At 41.4% G+C, this 17,475-nt stretch overlaps 1 protein-coding gene across 1 annotated transcript in view; it reads right to left on the bottom strand.

The window, feature by feature from the left end:
- INSRR (insulin receptor related receptor) overlaps positions 1-17,475 on the bottom strand; it is a 449,037-nt gene that overhangs the window by 180,397 nt on the left and 251,165 nt on the right. Inside the window, exon 4 of the mRNA XM_069217860.1 lies at positions 14,206-14,348. Coding sequence (XP_069073961.1) covers positions 14,206-14,348 — 143 coding nt within the window. The remainder of the gene's footprint in view (positions 1-14,205; positions 14,349-17,475) is intronic.

Here is a 17,475-nt window from a genome sequence, read left to right as displayed (position 1 = left end):
GGCTCGGCAATGTGGAAGCAATGAGGTGGAGTGTGTCAACTCCAAGGCTGTTGGTCTTCGAGAACGATGTCAAGATCATAATAAACACTGAATAACTGAGACATAGGGAAGTTTAAAGTTTAAGTTCTGGACCATGTGATGTGGTCATATTATGTTCTCTGCTGTTTGTGGTGTCACCAGTGGGTGGTGAGGTGTAGTTTGTATGGAAGTGGAGGAGGAGTCAGAGATACTATCAGAGGAGAAAATATGTGGACCACTGTCCAGAACTGATGGGCTAGCCTCCAGCCCCAAGTTGGCCTATTCCTTGAGGGCTTGTCTGCAAGAGATGGGGATCTCAGGACAGGCCCTGTTGGGAGCGGCTCTACCATTTCTGGTCGGTGTGGGAGGTTGAAATATTCAGCCTGATCCTTCATGCAAGGAGGTATCAGAAAGTTTACCTATCTCAGACAGGGTTGTGCCAAGCAAGGTGTGTCCGGTTATGGGTTCTGGGGGTCAATTCAAGGGAGGATGCTATCTGGGCTAAATCGTCTTCCACGTGCGGTTGCTGCATCAATTCAAATGCACACTGCCACCGGTGGGGAGATTTTGGGAGCAGCTGCTGTTCTGGCAGCGCTGCAGGCCACCCCATGGGGGAGCAGCAGTGGAGGGGGTGGCACAGTTGTAGGTCCACTAGTGTGCTGTGCTCCAACTCGGGCACCGGAGGTACATTCAAGGACAGAGCCCAAGCCACAACTCTCAGAGTGCAAGCAGGCAGGTGTGGTTGCAGGTGTGGGGCCTCTCAAGTTTGGGTGGCCACACCTCAGGTCACAGCATGGGCCGCCATGTTTCTCTTATGGTGTGGCCAATTATCCAGTTGTTATTTCAGAGGTAGGGGGTTCAGTGCCAGCCCAATTTCATGTACGATGAGTCGCTACCACTCTGCGTATCTCCCAAGAACAAGAAGCAGCACAGATGTCGAGCCCAAAGTGTAGATTCAGTGTGCTTGAAGAGTGGATGGTGTGGAGTGCTGCTAAAACATGTCTGCCATCCTAGCCCGCTTGGCCACGCCCCATCAATGAATAACTTAATGCAGAATGCTCATTGTGCCAAATGCAATAACACACTAAGAATAATAACAACACACTCAAAATCATTACATAGAAAGTTAGAGCTAGAAAGTGCCGGAAGGAAAATGTTGTCAGATCAGTCCCCATATGGTACTCTCTTATTCTGAAATGTAATATATATTTTTGGACAGTGTGTCAGTAAGGTCTCAATTATGAGTGCCTTGTTATATTACAAGACACAAATAAAAGAGGTACAAAGTTTACCATATAGAATAATTTTAAGATACAATAAAGATTACACACCCAAGAATCCCAAAGCCTCCCAGGCAAATTTTGTCAGATCAGCTCCCCCATATGGTGCATAATGAGCAAGTCTGACCACTACATTGGTGTTTGGGGGTTTTGTTCCTTCCCACATGGCAAAAATGGTGCATTCTACACAACACATTTTTAATTATATATTTAATTGTATTTGTTTTTAAAGCATAGTAAACCATGACTTTACAGTGCACCAGTACAGCAATCTTTACTGGGGGTTCATCAATGGTTCCCTCTTGATCACCCTCTAACAGTGCCTCTCAACTCTCCATAGCCCCTCTCTCACATGTATTTAATTTGTTTTATAGCTCCTCTCTTACCAGCGTAAGGTGTTGGAGAACTTTACATCACACACATACAGATACAATGATTCATACACGTATAAATCAGTGTATAGAAAATATTGACAATGGAGACACCAAGGTGTAGGATTCACATCATACATACTGGTATGCATTTTTTAAGAGTGCTCGGCCTGGGGAGGCATAAACAAACCGAACACAGTGGTTAGGGTTGACTTTACTAATAAAAATGTATTTCTACCCAAGCAAACCCTTTTAGCAAAATTAGGATAATCAAAGACTTGGAAAAAACAAATATGTTTTTAATCTGTACCATGCAGCTTGCATGCAGATCTTTGTTGGCAGTTCATAGCTCACTGTACCAGATTATGATTGAAACTTGTGAACTGCACAGTAACAAAAGGAGCTCTGTGACAAAAGCAGTATCCCACTGAGCTACGCACATAAAATTCTGTTCTGTGATCTGCATAGTCCGCTTTCTTTGCAGCAGGCATATTAACTCACTGCGTTACCTTAGATGAGTCAAAACTGCCACTAGACAAACCCCGATCTCTCTCCAGCAGGTACATTACAAACCAGAGTTATCTTGGCACTTTTATTGTTGCCTGAGAACTGTGGGATGTACAAGGAACTCTGTAGCGTTTTTAGAACTGCCGCACGACAAGAAAACAGGCCCCCTTTCATAACATAAGCGAACCTCCCGCCCGCCCAGTAAATATCGGGCCTTGTGGATTTTGGTACTTCCTGCACCAAACCTTGTATGCTAAGCACATCTGCTAGAGGAACGTGTGTAATAGGTCTATTTAAGGCACACTCTAGACTCCGATGCAGTGTGTTATATTTTATTGAGTGCGATAAATAGCACTCTAGGCTCTAGGTCATTTGTATTCACGATCTAAGTCATGAAATTTCTATATTTGTGGGGCAGCAATCCATCCGAAATTTAAAGCTTGCAAAAAAATAATTTCCAACACAGGCATCGATGCATACCATACTAAAACATGTATTGATAGGCTGTGTGTGAGAATTACTACAAAATGATAAACGCATTTTCTTTTTGAGACTGACCTACCAATTATCAAAAACCTTGCTTACTCCAGGAGCAAAAGTATGGAAGCGTAGTACTTACTGCCAGAACAAAATTCAAGCAAAGGTCACCTTGCTGAATTGCTCATCCTTCTTTCTTTTAAAAGGAAATGTATTGATTTGTATTTCATAACATCAAGATCCAAATGAACATGGACATGTTAGAATTCCAACAAACAATATTAAGGAGTCATCGGGTAAAGCACAATTAACTTGAGAGATATATAGATCTGGGATTCATGAATAAGTGTAACACAATGTAGAGCAAGGACAGAAAAAATACCAATCAGCAGTAGCTTTCCACTACCAGAGTCATCTAAGAGACCCCTTTAAGAACACCCCTTCAACTCACCCACCTTTAAAACTAGAAGCAATGAGCATCTTGTGCTAATGGTAGTTCATCTTCAGAATTTGGATCCAGGTCAAGCAAGATTGCCCCTTCCTGTACCAATATGTGTGCTATTTTTGGAAGTGGCACATTGTTATAAGCCTCCTCCCCATATGTTCGCAATGGGTGTTGAGAAGGGTCACAGTTTCATGGATATTGATCTTTCGGTTAATAGTAAGGATACATCAAAGAATCTAAAAGAGATCCCTGCCTTAAGTCAGGACAATAGTTCTGCCAGTCAAAGCATGCATCTGGGGCCATAGAAACATTTGCTCCAGTTTTGTGCACCTCCAGGACAGAATGGTATTATAGAGGGGGCTGCAGATGCTTGTGCATCCCCTTCTGTAATACTGATAGCACTGGTGTACATGTTGTGCCACCACTACCATAAGAGGGCATTCCCTCTTTTCCATAGGGCCACTTTGCCTCTGCTTCTCCAAGATGGATGTGGGAGCAGAAGCAAACATGCCTTTAGGAGGTATACTAAAAAGGTTATAAAGAGGTGGCACACTTTCAGTGCACCTCCTAAAGACAGCCCTCTAGAGGGGAGATGGACCCCCTAACATCCTCCTGCAGGTAGGTGCAGTCGTGAGCTTTTAAACAGCTGCTCCATATTTCAATTGAATACACTGCTCCCAGGGCAGTACAAGTTCACCTTTTGAAAGATGCGCCATGATGCAAACAGGGAGAGTATGCAGTGTTCATAAATATCGGGTCTGCAAAATTCACCCAGGACAGATGACTTGGGCTTGGCCCTTTCTGAAGGGTCAGCGTAAAACATTTTGCCTGCACCTTCCTGATTTCTGAAGACGGTTTTGTTGGCTTTTAGAACACTGCGGGCTTACACCCAATTGGCAAATTTAATTTACTAGTATGCCCCTGGTAAAGTGATTCTACATGTATCCAGAGCATGAAAATTACATGATACAAATAGGCCTGCAGCACTGATTGTGCCACCCTCTTAAGTAGCCTTTTAAACATGCCTCAGGCCTGTGTGTGCATTTTAAACTACTGTTTCAACCTGGCAAAATAAACCTTTTGCCAGGCCTAACCTTTCTTTTAAATACATATAACCCGTCCCGAGGGCAGGCAGTCAATAGCTCAAAAGGCAAGGTGCAATGTATCTAGATAGGTATCTTTTAGGTTTTACATGTCCTGGTAGTGAAAAACTCTTAAATTCATTTTTCAGTACTGCAAGGCCTACCTCTCCCATAGACTAACATGGGGTTAACTTATTACATTTAAAAGTGATAACTTTAAATTGGGAGCAGGTTTGAAATGTCTAGGTTGGTTTCCAGAGAATTGTAATTTAAAACCCTCTTTAACCTTAAAGTCAGCTTTTAAGTCACAATACTGGAAATGCCACTTTTTAATTTTTTTTTTAGAAAGTAGGCATTTTCTTGCCCCAGCCGATTGGTGTTTGCAGCCTGTTGACGGGGGTCACATGACTAGGTGACAGAGTTTAAATATTGCTCCCACACCTTGATTGGGGAGGGTATGGGAGTGGTGCTGTCACGTACCACATTCGTACATAACAAAAGGTGTGCCTGAGTACTCTCTCAAAATGTTTGACACTAGTCTGTTGTGACTGTAGACAAGCTGAGGCCAGGGCAGGTAAGCAGGAAATTCCAGACACTTCTGGTGTGGCCATTTCCGTAACCTTCTCATATTTCAAAGTAGGCACTAAGTATAAATATTGGACCCTCAGGCCCAACTCTTCAGTACACTTCTGGACACATGGAGGTCTTAGAAGGACAGCTGCATTGCTCTGCAAGATGGACTGCCATTCTGTTGCTCTGCCGCACTGCTGCACTGGTGAAAGAACTGGATCTGCATCTTGATCCTACAACCACCAGTTACTCCAAGAGATAGTTGGCTGGCCTAATGATGACAGCCTCAGGGACAGAAAAAAGCTCCAACTACCTTGAACCCAGCACCTGGACTCAGAATGCTGTGAGTTGTGCCCCCCCCAAGGGGTGCGCCCCAGCCCTAGACCCTTGGAAGTGGGCCTGAAACAGTTCTGCCACCCCAGCTTTGATCCTGTGAGCACAACCGACAATGTGAAGCTTCTTGCAGCTCTGCTTCAGAACCCCCCGCTGTGCAGTGCATCACCAACGTAAGACTTCGCATGGCAGCCTGCAGTTTCTTCGGAACAGTGGCTGCATGACACATCCTCAATGCAGGCCTTCACATCGCAAGCCCCTCGTTAATGGCATCCTTGATGACAACGCAAGACTCTGAATCACAGCCCCACAGCTTCTTCAAACCTCCTGTACGTGATGCATCTTCAATGCAGAAATGTGAATGGCAAGTCCCTCATTGACAGCATCTTCAACAGTGATGGAGGACCTTGCAGCGCAGCCTCGCAGCTCCTCCGAACTGCTGCTACATGACACATCCTAGAAGCAGGATCTTGTAATGCTCTGCTACCAGGATATACGTTACTTTGTTCAACAGTCCTAACCTGGTACCTATATCCACCCCATGCTCCATACAGGTCAGCCTGAACTTGTGACTTTGTCCCAGTCCGGCGTGACTAGATAAGAGAGTTGGTGCTTGGTGCTTTTATGCATGATTTTCAATTGAATCTCTAAAATTGCATATCTTCAATTCTATTGATTGGATTTTTCTTGTTTTGGTGTCAAGTAATTTATTACATTTTACACATTTTTTCTAAATTGGTGTGAGATTGGTCTTGTGTTTTCTCTTTATTACTGTTTGAAGTGCCACATACAAACTTTACACATTGACTTTAAGTTAAGCCTGACTGCTTTTGTGCCGACCTACCAGAGGGTTAAGCACAGGTTAATTTGGGGCTAGCTTACGTTTCACCCTAATAGAAAATGTAGTTGCTGCTTGAGTAGGGTTTCCCCTCCAATCATTATTCCAATTTCAAACAATGTGTAATAAGGGACAATCCTATATCATATGTCTAAACACTGCCTTTTCGCATCCACACCTAAATGATAAACTCCAGGATACATGCTGTGCAATCGCTTTGGAGCTGAATATGTGCTGTGCTTATAGTTAAATAGAAGGAGTTTGATTTTTGGAGTTATATGACCTAGTGCTACAGGCCATTCTTAATCTGGCAACTCATTCCTCAAATGAAATTACCATTTCTTCTTAAAGATTACGTTTGATACTTCATTGGATTGTCTTTTAAAAGATCATCACCATTTTCCAGAAGCCCATTACAGTGTCAATGTCTGCAACAGCGGATGGGGAGGTCCTGCAGACTCACACCCATTGTAAATGTAACTGCTCTTCTCAGTGATTTATGGGTTAAGAATTGCTCATGCAGAATATCTTCCTATTTCCAATGAAGGTTTAGTATACAGACAATTAGCCAAAACCATTGCACTATTCATAAATAAATACAGCTTTTTGTATACCCAGAAGCGCTGTTAACCCCCCAGCTTTAGCAGCTACATCAGGGGTGGGGTTCTTGATGATCTCTTCTATCTGCAACTCAGAAAGTAAAGGGTCATAATTAGCGTGAAAGGGTGTGTGAAAGGATGGATGGATGTGTGAGTGAGTGAAATGGTAGATCAATGGGTGAGTGAAAGGGTGGATGGATAGATGCATGGATGAATGGGTGAAAGGCTGGATGTAAGGGTGGATGAGTAAGAGGGAGGATGAATGGTTGAGTGAGAGGTTGTATAGATGGATGATGAGTGAAAAGATGGACGATGAGTGAAAGGGTAAATGGATGGATGAGTGGCTGGATGGAGTGAAAGGCTGGATGGATGAGTGAAAGGATCAATGCATGAGTGAAAGGATGTATGTAAGGACAGATGAATGAAGAAATGGGTGGATGACAAAGGGAGGCTAGATGGATGGCTGGATGAAATGGTGGACGAATGGGTGAGTAGATGGACAGATGAGTGAAAGAGTGGATGGATGAGTGAGTGAAAGGATGGATAAATGAAAGGGTAGATAGATGGATTGATGTGTGAGTGAAATGGTAGATGGATGGGTGAGTAAAAGGGTAGAAGGATAGGTGTATGGTTGGTAGAATGAATGAAAGGATGGATGAGCAAATAGGAGGAAGGATGGAAAGATGGGTGAAAAGGTAAATGAATGAAAAGATGGATGGATGAGTGAAAGGGTGGATGGGTGGGAGAATGGATGAATGGATGGAGGAGTGAGTGAAAGGATGGATCCATGAATGAAAGGATGTCCCTTATGGGAGTAGAGGAAGTAGAGGAAGCAGATTATGCCCTGCTACACACAGGCTATACCCTGATATTTCAATGCAAAACCGATTTCAACCCCTAAGTTCTCTGGATGCAAATGATTGACTTAATGAGGGAGGGCAGTTCTTACCCCAGGTGATTATTATTCCCTGTGTGGATATTGGTATAGACAATACCATGGCCCAAGAGATGCCCAACAACACAGAAATTGAATTGACGGTGGATATAAGGGCACCGCCTGATTGTGGGGACATAAGCAATTCAAACCAGAATGCGAACTGGGGACGAAACAATGGTATGGTGCCTGATAGTAATTGTGTTAGGGGTAAGGATACTATTTCTATTGTTTGTTGGAATGTGGCAGGGCTGAAATCGAAGGAGAGGGATCCGGGATGGTTAACGTTTGTTAATGCCCATGACATTTTATGTCTTCAAGAAACATGGTGTAAAGATGAAGTTAACTATGAGGGATTTGTTTCTTACAATTTACCGGCGTTGGGAGGTGGTATAGGTAGAGCGAAAGGCGGTCTCCTTATACTTGTAACGATCTGTCGTCCTATTGTGGTTAAAAAGTATATACCTGTATGGGACCTTGTGCAGATCCTCTGGCTTGTGGATGACAAAGACCATAATGTTTTATTGATTAACTATTATAATAACATTTTTGATGTTACCCGGGTCAAAGTAGTAACAGACTTAGCCGGCGCTGTCGAAAATCTATGTCTGGAACACAATGTTGTATTTGACTTCATCTGGGTAGGGGACTTCAATACTACTTTGTGCGACTTGTCTACACAAAGGGTTTGTGGGGTCACTAACAGTGCCGGCTGGGATGTCCCGCATTTTGGACATAACAGTTATGGGGAAGCACTGCATAAGTTCATGGGCTGCTATGACCTGGAAATAGTGGAGTGCTGTAAAGATGTTAATGGTTTACCCATTCCCACTTTTAAAAATTGGCACACCAGCTCGGTCATTGACCATGTGATCACATCTTCTAATATTAGTTCTTACTGTGATCCACCAAGAATTGAAGTAACTACCCTAAGTGACCACAACCGTATTATTCTGGACACTACCCTTTGGGCTGGTAGTTCGGTCGATGTGGGAATTATTATTTCTAATGTAGAACCACATAGGACTAACGGTGTAAGGTTAAGATGGATTGGTGAAAGAGCCGATGATTTAACTAGCTCCATAATTAATGAGAGCCTGCTGGACATTGCTTCTATTTTAAAAAATAGTTCTGACTCTGAGAGGGTTTTATATTGTTTTAACCAAATTAACAAAGCTATTGATGCCAAGTTTACCAGTCGCAATAGTAGGCAAAGTAGGAACGGACCGAGATGGTTTAATCACCTTTGCACTTCCGCACTAACTGGCCTCAAGCAGGCTTTAGCAGCGAGGCCCAGGGACAAAAAACTGGTAAATAAATTAAGAATGGAATATAAATGCGCGCTCAAACAGAGGAAGGGTGAACTGCAGCAACAGGCTTGGGATTCCCTCAACCAAGCTGCTGAATTATCAAATTGTACATTATTCTGGGCCACGGTCAACTCGCCTTTTCTAAGGGATGAAAAAACACCACAGTTGACCTCTAATGTTTCTAGCGAGGGTTGGATTGCACATTTCTCTAGCATTTTTGACTCTGATAAAGTCAATGATCCTAGTCCCAATAAGTGGCCTACTCTGCCTTTGGATATATCCGTTAGTGAGGTCAAATATGGTATACGGGCTAGCAAAGGAAGGAAAGCTCAGGGTCCGGACGGGGTACCTATAGACGTTTATAAAGCTGCGCCAGATGTCTGGGGCCCCCTTTTAACCATTGTTTTTAATGTTGCCGTGTGTGCCGAGGCCCCTGTAACTTGGGGTGAATCAATCATTGTGCCAATTCATAAAAAGGGAAGTAGATCTGACGCTAAGAATTACCGCCCGATCTCTCTCCTTGACTCTTCAGTCAAGGTTATGAGTAGAGTGATGTTAGTAAGATTAGAGGAATGGGCTGAGCAGGATAGCATACTGGCTGATAGCCAGTATGGTTTTAGGAAGGGACGAGGTACGCTCGACCAGTGCATCAATCTTGATCTACTGATCGGGAAGTATACTGAAGCGAAACCCGGTTCCCTGTATCTTTGTTTTGCTGACCTGAGCAGTGCATTCGATATGGTAGATCATTCCATTTTATGGCCAACTTTGTTAAATTTAGGAGCCCCAGAAGGTATAATCTTTTTCCTCGCTAGGTTATACGAGAAATTGAAAACCAACGTACGTTTTGGAACCAGAGGAGAATGTACTCCAAAAATCTGTGTTACACGAGGAATTAGACAGGGTTGTGTTTTGGCACCTCTTTTATTTATTTTATTAATGGAATTGATGATATTTTAAAAAAGGTTAATGCTGATGCTCCTCAGATCAACGGTGTTCCGGTGCCGGTGTTACTATATGCCGACGACGCTGTTTTACTCTCTCGAACACCTGTTGGATTACAACGACTAATGGATAGTTTTTCCTCCTTTATTAAAGATAGAAAACTAGTAATTAATAAGGGAAAAACGCATACCATGACCTGCGGTGCTAAAGCCAAAACGTTAAATGCCTTTTTTTATAGACGGCGAAAAGGTGCAACAGGTGGATAAATTTTGTTACCTAGGTATTACCTTCTCTAACGACAGGAAATGGAACAATGAATTTAATAACATCCGGAATAAAATGGCAAAAAATGCTTATGGTATTTATAGATTTGCTACAAAAGTTGGGGATCGTCGAACCAGGGATATGCTCAAGATTTACCAAGCTAGATGTGTGACTATTGCTCTGTATGGGGCAGGAGTATGGGGTTATAGCTGTACCTACAACTTACAGTTGGAGGAAAATATGTTTTTAAAAAAGCTCCTGTTTTTGTCCATCTCTGCCTCAACTGAACTAAGCCACCGCGAATTAGCCATTGATTATTTAACTGATCTGATATCACTTAGACCATTGATGATCTGGCGGTCTTTCTGGCTTGGCGATGAGAAGCTACTTAACAGAACTATTGTTGAGGATTGCTTACGTTTGGAGAAATATCGAGATATTCCCTGGGTTAAATATGTTGTTGTCTGTTTTTCAGACATTTTTTATCTGAATATTTTAAATAATCCTAGTGCAGCAACCACGATCTCCAAGTCAGAAATGAAAAGTATATTTCTAACTTATGCAGAAAGGAAACGAGCAACCATAGCCGGATCATTGTCCTCCGTCATTTTTTATAATAGATACAATCTAATGGAGGGTTTTCCATCTTACCCAACTATGGTGACTAGGAATTCACATAAATTTGTGCTAACCAGACTAAGATTTGGGATGGCACATTGTTTAGTAGCCCATCCAAACATTAAGAAACACCCGAATGGGCCATGTAGGTGCGATAATGTATCTACACAGAGCACTGTGCACCTTCTGCTGTTCTGTAAACTGTATACATGTTTTCGTATAGTATTTTTGAAACCTCTGTTTGTTAAATACGGAACACGTACAGTTAAACATGCCATGGCTTTAATTTTTAATCTGCAATCGGCAGATATTTGTTTTTATACTGCCACCTTTTTAAATCAGTGCATCAATTCCAGGAAAAGTATGAGTTTTTAATGTATTTTATTATTCATTTTATATATTTATGAATGACTGTATGTATTACTCAATGAGCCATTAACTATAATTAATAACTGTAAGTCTTAATTGCAATGTCTTTGTAAATATGTACTGTTGTCTTTTTTTTCTTCCTTGTTCATGCTTTCATGGTCATTTATATGTGCCGAATAAAGCTTTATGAATTGAATGAAAGGATGGATGAGCAAATAGGAGGAAGGATGGAAAGATGGGTGAAAAGGTGAATGAATGAAAAGATGGATGGATGAGTGAAAGGGTGGATGGGTGGGAGAATGGATGAATGGATGGAGGAGTGAGTGAAAGGATGGATCCATGAATGAAAGGATAAATGGATGATCTATGGATGGATGGAGTGAAAGGCTGGATGGATGGAGTGAAACAGTGCATAGATGGATGAATGAAGGGATCGGTGGATGAGTGAAAGGATGCATGTAAGGACAAATGAGTGAAATAATGGATGAATGAGCTAAAGGCGGTAAAATGGGTGGGTGGATGAATGAATGAGTGAAAGGGTGGACGAATGAATGAGTGAAAGGGTGGACGAATGAGTGAAAGGTTGGAGAGATAGAATAGTGAGTCAGAAGATGAATGAGTGAAGGGTAGGTGGATGGATGAGTGGATGGATGGGTGAAAGGGTGGCTGGATGACTGAAAAGATGGATGAGCAAATGGATGGGTGGATTATTAAAAGGATGAATGGATGCATAGGAAAAAGGATAAGTGAAGAGTTGACAATGGAAGAATGGAGGACAGATATGTTGGATGAATAGGATCCAAGATGAATGGAGAGGTTTGGATTTGGATGGGCGGGATGGTGATAGACTGAATGTTGGATGAATGTTGGATAAATGACTGAATCAATGATGATGCAAAGGTCAAATATGGATATCTGTGGGTGGATGGAAGGATGAAAGGATGAATGGATAGATGCTAGGATGGAAGGGACAAGCAAGCTCTTCTAGGTAGGGTTCCAATGACTTGCTTCGCTTGCTTGGTGCCATAAGAGCTTTGGTTCAAAGGCGGGGTATTTTAATTTCTGGCTACTCCCTTGCATGTACCATGTGAAAATGCACGTGCCTATACAAACTGCTCTCCAAAAATGAATTGTCAATCATCTTTCTACCTCCCCCAGGTATCTAGTTTTCAGAAATGTCTTGGTTTGGCAGGCTTCCCTAGCTGGCTGCCGAAACTGGGATAAAAAATGCAGCTGGCACCCTATCTATCACAAAACAACCATTTTTTGAAAGGGGGTACCTTTTTGGTCCCGGGCTCGGCAGCAAACAGAGAAACCTACCAAACCCAGACATTTCTGAATACTAGACACTGGGGGAGTCCAGGGAGATGTGGCTTGCGTGGATCCCCCAATGCTTTCTTACCCAGAATCCCCTGCAAACCTCAACTTTAGCTGTAAACATCACATTTTCCTTAACATTTCTTATATAACAGATGCAGCCTGGTACAAGCCATTCAAGTGTATTCCTTCACAGAAAAAATACAACAAAGCATTGAGTGCAAGCTTCACTTCCACAGAAAAGGTACTGTACGCTAACCACAGTTTTAGTGTCCAGTCCTCACAAAATACGTATGATTTTCAGCATAAGACACCATAATGCACAGAATTGAAGGCTGTGAGAAAATGGGTTGTTGGTTGAGTAGTGTGTTAACCCTGCTCAAGCACCAGTCACAATCAGGGTGAAGCACAAAAGTCACTATATCAACCTGTGCTTTACAATCTCGATTAATCCTCTGGTAGCTGTGCACAAAAGCATTAAGGTTTAACATAAATGTAATGTGTAAAGTACTTGTGCAGCACACAAACATTAAATAAGTGAAAACACAAGACAAGAACAATCCCACACCAATTTGGAAACATATAGTAAATTTAAAGAAATTATTTGACACCAGAACATCAAAAATCCAACCACTAAAACTGGTGTTATGAGTGGGTCCAAGTTGAAAAATATGTCCAACCACGATGAAAAGAGAGCTGGATACAAAACGTGATTTCGGCCTGGTTGGCTCTTACCTTCAGACTTAGAAGAAATTTTGATAAAAATGTGCTTGAGAAGTTAAGTAGGACAAGGCTGCGGGCAGTGCCCGAAGAGGAGGTGTCGTAGTTGGCGAGCCGCTGTAAAAAGTTGAGGTGAAAGTTTCTTAATTTGGACTTAGTCTCTTTTTTTGGAAGTAAAAATTCTCTACAGGGAAGAGGCTAGAGGATGTAGCCAACAAGAGTTCCAAAATGCTGGCTACCTCCTTGGCTAAGGATCACTGATTAGGATTTTCTGCTACAGGGGCCCACATAGCAGCAGCTGCTGCAAAGTCAGACTAACTGTCTGAAAGACAGAACTATAGAAGAGCGGGTTAATCGCAGTCTTCCCTCAGTTCACGGAGAAGATTTTAGTCAAATCATTTTTGAGTCCCAAGTTTTGGATATTGGCTATCTAGGCACCTTTAGCATCACCACCAAGGGTACAGGACTGTAGGGGCACCACTTGAAGGGTTAGGCTCACTCAGGCTGCACACAGGTGGTGGGAGAATTCTCTGTCTCTGAGACTCCAATCAGGAACTCAGCCTACTAGGTGACCTTACAGAGAGGTCAAGTCCAGCAAAGACCCAATTTTGACAGCAAGAGCATTGTGTTCCAGTGCCCAGGCACCACACTCAAGGCCTGACAAGGGCACAAAGTTCAAACACTGTGTGGATCAGATCATCATCCCAGAAGTGAAGTTAATAACAGGATTAGGCCCTATGGACTGAAGCCCACTTTAAATCAGCAGAATGTCCTAAGCCATGAGCCCCACCTGCACATCTCTCACATTCTGCTAAATGCAATCAGCCGTCCATGTCAACATTGACTTCATCTAACATTTATGATGACAGGCATCAGGATGTGACTGGCACTGCAAGGCCACAATCAGACTAAGAAAATATTTGGGCAGTGTATCACCCTATATACCCTCACCAAAACTATTCCCTTATGTTCCAGGAGTGTAGAACAATTGGCAAATGGAGAACTGGCACAATGGGCCATACCCAGTGTGGAGTTTATGATGAACATGCCACACAATTCTGCCAGTAACCGTGTAGAAATATTTCTGAACACAATCGAAATAAACTTTTAGATATTACATAAATTGGTAGCCCACTATTCTGTGAGATAGAAGCTTCTTAAAAAGAGAGACAAGTATACAAGAAACATATTACATTGCAGATACTCACAGCCTCGACGAATGTTCAAAATAAGACTGCCTTCAATGTATGTGCAGCCTGTTAGAGTCTGAGCCACCTGAATCGAATCAATGGTCTTGATGCCAACTTTGCACACCTTCGGACAGCGACCCTCACACTTGTGGCAAAAGATGCTGCAGATAATAGGATACAATGTAGCAGAGATATTTTTAGACTTCACATCCATACACAGACTCAAAACGTTTTGTAAAGCCTATATTGCCATGGTACAGACAAACTAGTGATGGTACTATACACGTACTCTCTCAAAACAGTTCAGCATAGTTGGTAATAAGGTAATGTTGCGAGGGCACAGCATATCAAGCGTGCAGGCTGTATCACCTGTCTACCTGTCGGATGGTGTAGTGCTCGGGTGCTACCTGTTACTCTCTAGCTACCTGTGTTAGGTCCCAGATGTGTAGCCCAACCTAGTAAATGAAAAGCTTGTGGGTCCACTTCACAAACTGCATTTAGTAGTACTACAGTAGTACTTCTTACATACTACAAAATGTGTAAATCTCCAACTCCGCCTCACCTATCTTATCGATGGAGAGATCATCATACATGTGAAATTAATACTAAGTAGTAAATGTGTGAGGGACCTGTGGGAATGGCTGCAAAAAGGAGCATACTTACTATTAATGGGAGTGGTTTAGGGACGGGTAAGGAGGATTTTAGGACTAATAAGGCGGGGCATAGGGAGGAGTAGCCATCTACCCACAAAAAATTACACCCATTGCAATTCAAAAACTGCACTTTTAAGGTTTCTATAATCATATGGAACCCAAAACAATAGCAAATGTGCTCCAGCTTAGACATTGTGTAGGTCGTAAGTCTAGCCCTAGAGAGGACCAACCAATTGCACTAGTATTGTAACAACCTCTCATAGAAAATAAGGAAATAAGGAAGGCAGAGACTTAAAACAGAACCTCTTAAAACAGGAAATAATGTTAAAAAAATAATATTCATATTTTTTGAATATATGTAAATTTGATTTAATGTTAATGATATATAAATAAAAATTGAATAAATTAATTGAGTTTAATAACTTTTTTAAATTAAAAAAGAACTGCACATTACATATAAAAATAATTACATTAATTTGCATCAGTTCTGTACCTACTATTTAAATTTCTAATACAAAATAGAGTAATGTAAACATTTTATTTTAGGTGAGATTTTTTAGAACAAATATTTAATTTTTATTTTATTTTAATATATTTAAGTTAATTATATATTTATTTTAAAATTAAGAAAATAGTGCAGTAGCATGTTTTTTATTTTGCTCTGCATTTAAAATATATGCAAACTTAATTTGCATTAATATTTAACACAAACATGTTTTTACTCCTTTTTTCAAGTTAAATAAACTTTTAACATTTTCTCTATAGTTTACAATTACAATAGGGAGATCTTAGAAAAATGTCCCTGTGGTGTAGAGAAAATGTCTGTGTTTCAATTTTGGGAAGCTTAGGTTAAATGGGATGTGCTGTCACAGGACGTATTCTGTGTGCAAATAATTAACATCAAAAAGAAATACAGTGTAAATTACAAAGTTTGCAAGGTCCAAATCGATTTCTGAAAAAGTACTTATTTATTAGCTATCACAAAAAAATGTGAACATAACAGCTAAAAGGTATATGAGCGGAGGAATACAAACAATCCCAGACCAGTTTTGGTCTTCTTAGGCCTCATCCGTGAGATACAGCTTGAGTCCTGTTGCATAGTGAGCAATGAACCAAGGTCTTGACATATCCACCAGACAGGGAGCCAATTTGAAAAAATAAAAGGTTGGAATTTTTTAATTAATCTCAAACACTCAAAATTGCTCAAGGCTGCACCTCAATCCATTGTTTTTCTATCACTATGCCACTCTAGACAGAAACCAGCCATATGTAAATCAGTCTTAGTCCTGTTCGAATAAGAAGAGTCCATCGCACTTAGGGTAGCTACTGCAACAAAAAACAGTCAGTGATGGAATGAATGCTTGAATTAATCTCAACCACTGGTGTTTGCCCAGGCTACATCCCTTTCCTTTGTTTTGGCCCCTTTTACACTCTAGACAAAGACCAGCAATAAACCAATCAGTCTCGATCCAATTCCAATAGGAACATCCCAGCCAAAATTCCAGGTCCCCTCCAAGTGATAACACAAACAACCCCAGACCAGTTTCGGCCTCTTTAGGCCTAGTCAGTGAGGTACAGCTTGAGTCTTGTGGCAGAGAGCATGCATGCAGAGCCCCTCTACTGAATAAACTCTGACACTACTACTGTGTGATGGATTCCTCTGATGAAAGACAGTTTTTGAGTGTTAAATGTCTTCCTATTACAAACTGCCTAATAAGTAGCTCGGCAGCTTTCACCCATAGAAACTATTTTATGTTGTCTAGGACATTTTCATTTAAGGCACATTCCAGTAACTTTTTTCTACACATTTTTTTGGGCAACAGTCAATAACTGTATCTTTATTGTTTAAAAAAAAACGGGTTTGGAGGTTGCATTTTTCAATGTTTTATGTTTCTATTGCTATCTCTTTGCATCACTCAACACCAGTAATACAAAGCTTTCACATGCGTAAGCCTTCCACCTCAGGCCATGCATGCACAAATTAGCAATGGTTCTTCAAAGTACATTTGGTTTAACTTTATAATCCCCAATAAAATTCCTGTAGAATCTTGAAACTGACAAAAGATTGTCCTCATAATCTTGCTAACATTTAACACTAAAATGTCAGAACTACCCATGAGATATACTGCGGCTGAATAAAGGCACCGTTCTTAGACCCTGCTCCAGTCTGCCTCTTGCACTGCAGAGAAGGTGCATTGCCCACTAGATCACCCCAACTTTACTGAGGAGAGAAGAGGTGGTGGTGTCTTCGTTCCAGTGCGCCACACATACAGTATTGGTGAGGCAAAGAAATTAGCCATCTACATCAGCCTCTGCTTGCTGTTTGAGGTCGTGGGGCGATGGAAACACAGCCTCTATAGATGCATTATTAAAATACTACATAAACATTGAAAACTAAGCAACAAACCAATATAATTGATGCATATTTTTGTTCTCCAATTATTATCCACTATAATGCCATGAACTAAACTAAAGAAAGTAAGACAATTTTGGGGGCAGGAATCGTGTCATATTAAGGCTACTATCTTGCGGCACCACGGAAAGCGGTCACATAAGTGTGTCAGACTTCTATAAATGGCTAAATAAATGGCCTTAGTGCTGGGGGCTTAATAGTAAACTGTCACTTGCATGGTGT

This window comes from Pleurodeles waltl, chromosome 12, assembly GCF_031143425.1.
Source record: "Pleurodeles waltl isolate 20211129_DDA chromosome 12, aPleWal1.hap1.20221129, whole genome shotgun sequence".
Lineage (NCBI taxonomy): Eukaryota > Metazoa > Chordata > Amphibia > Caudata > Salamandridae > Pleurodeles > Pleurodeles waltl.
The sequence above is the reverse complement of the archived record's forward strand: the minus strand, read 5'-3'. Positions and strand labels throughout refer to the sequence as shown.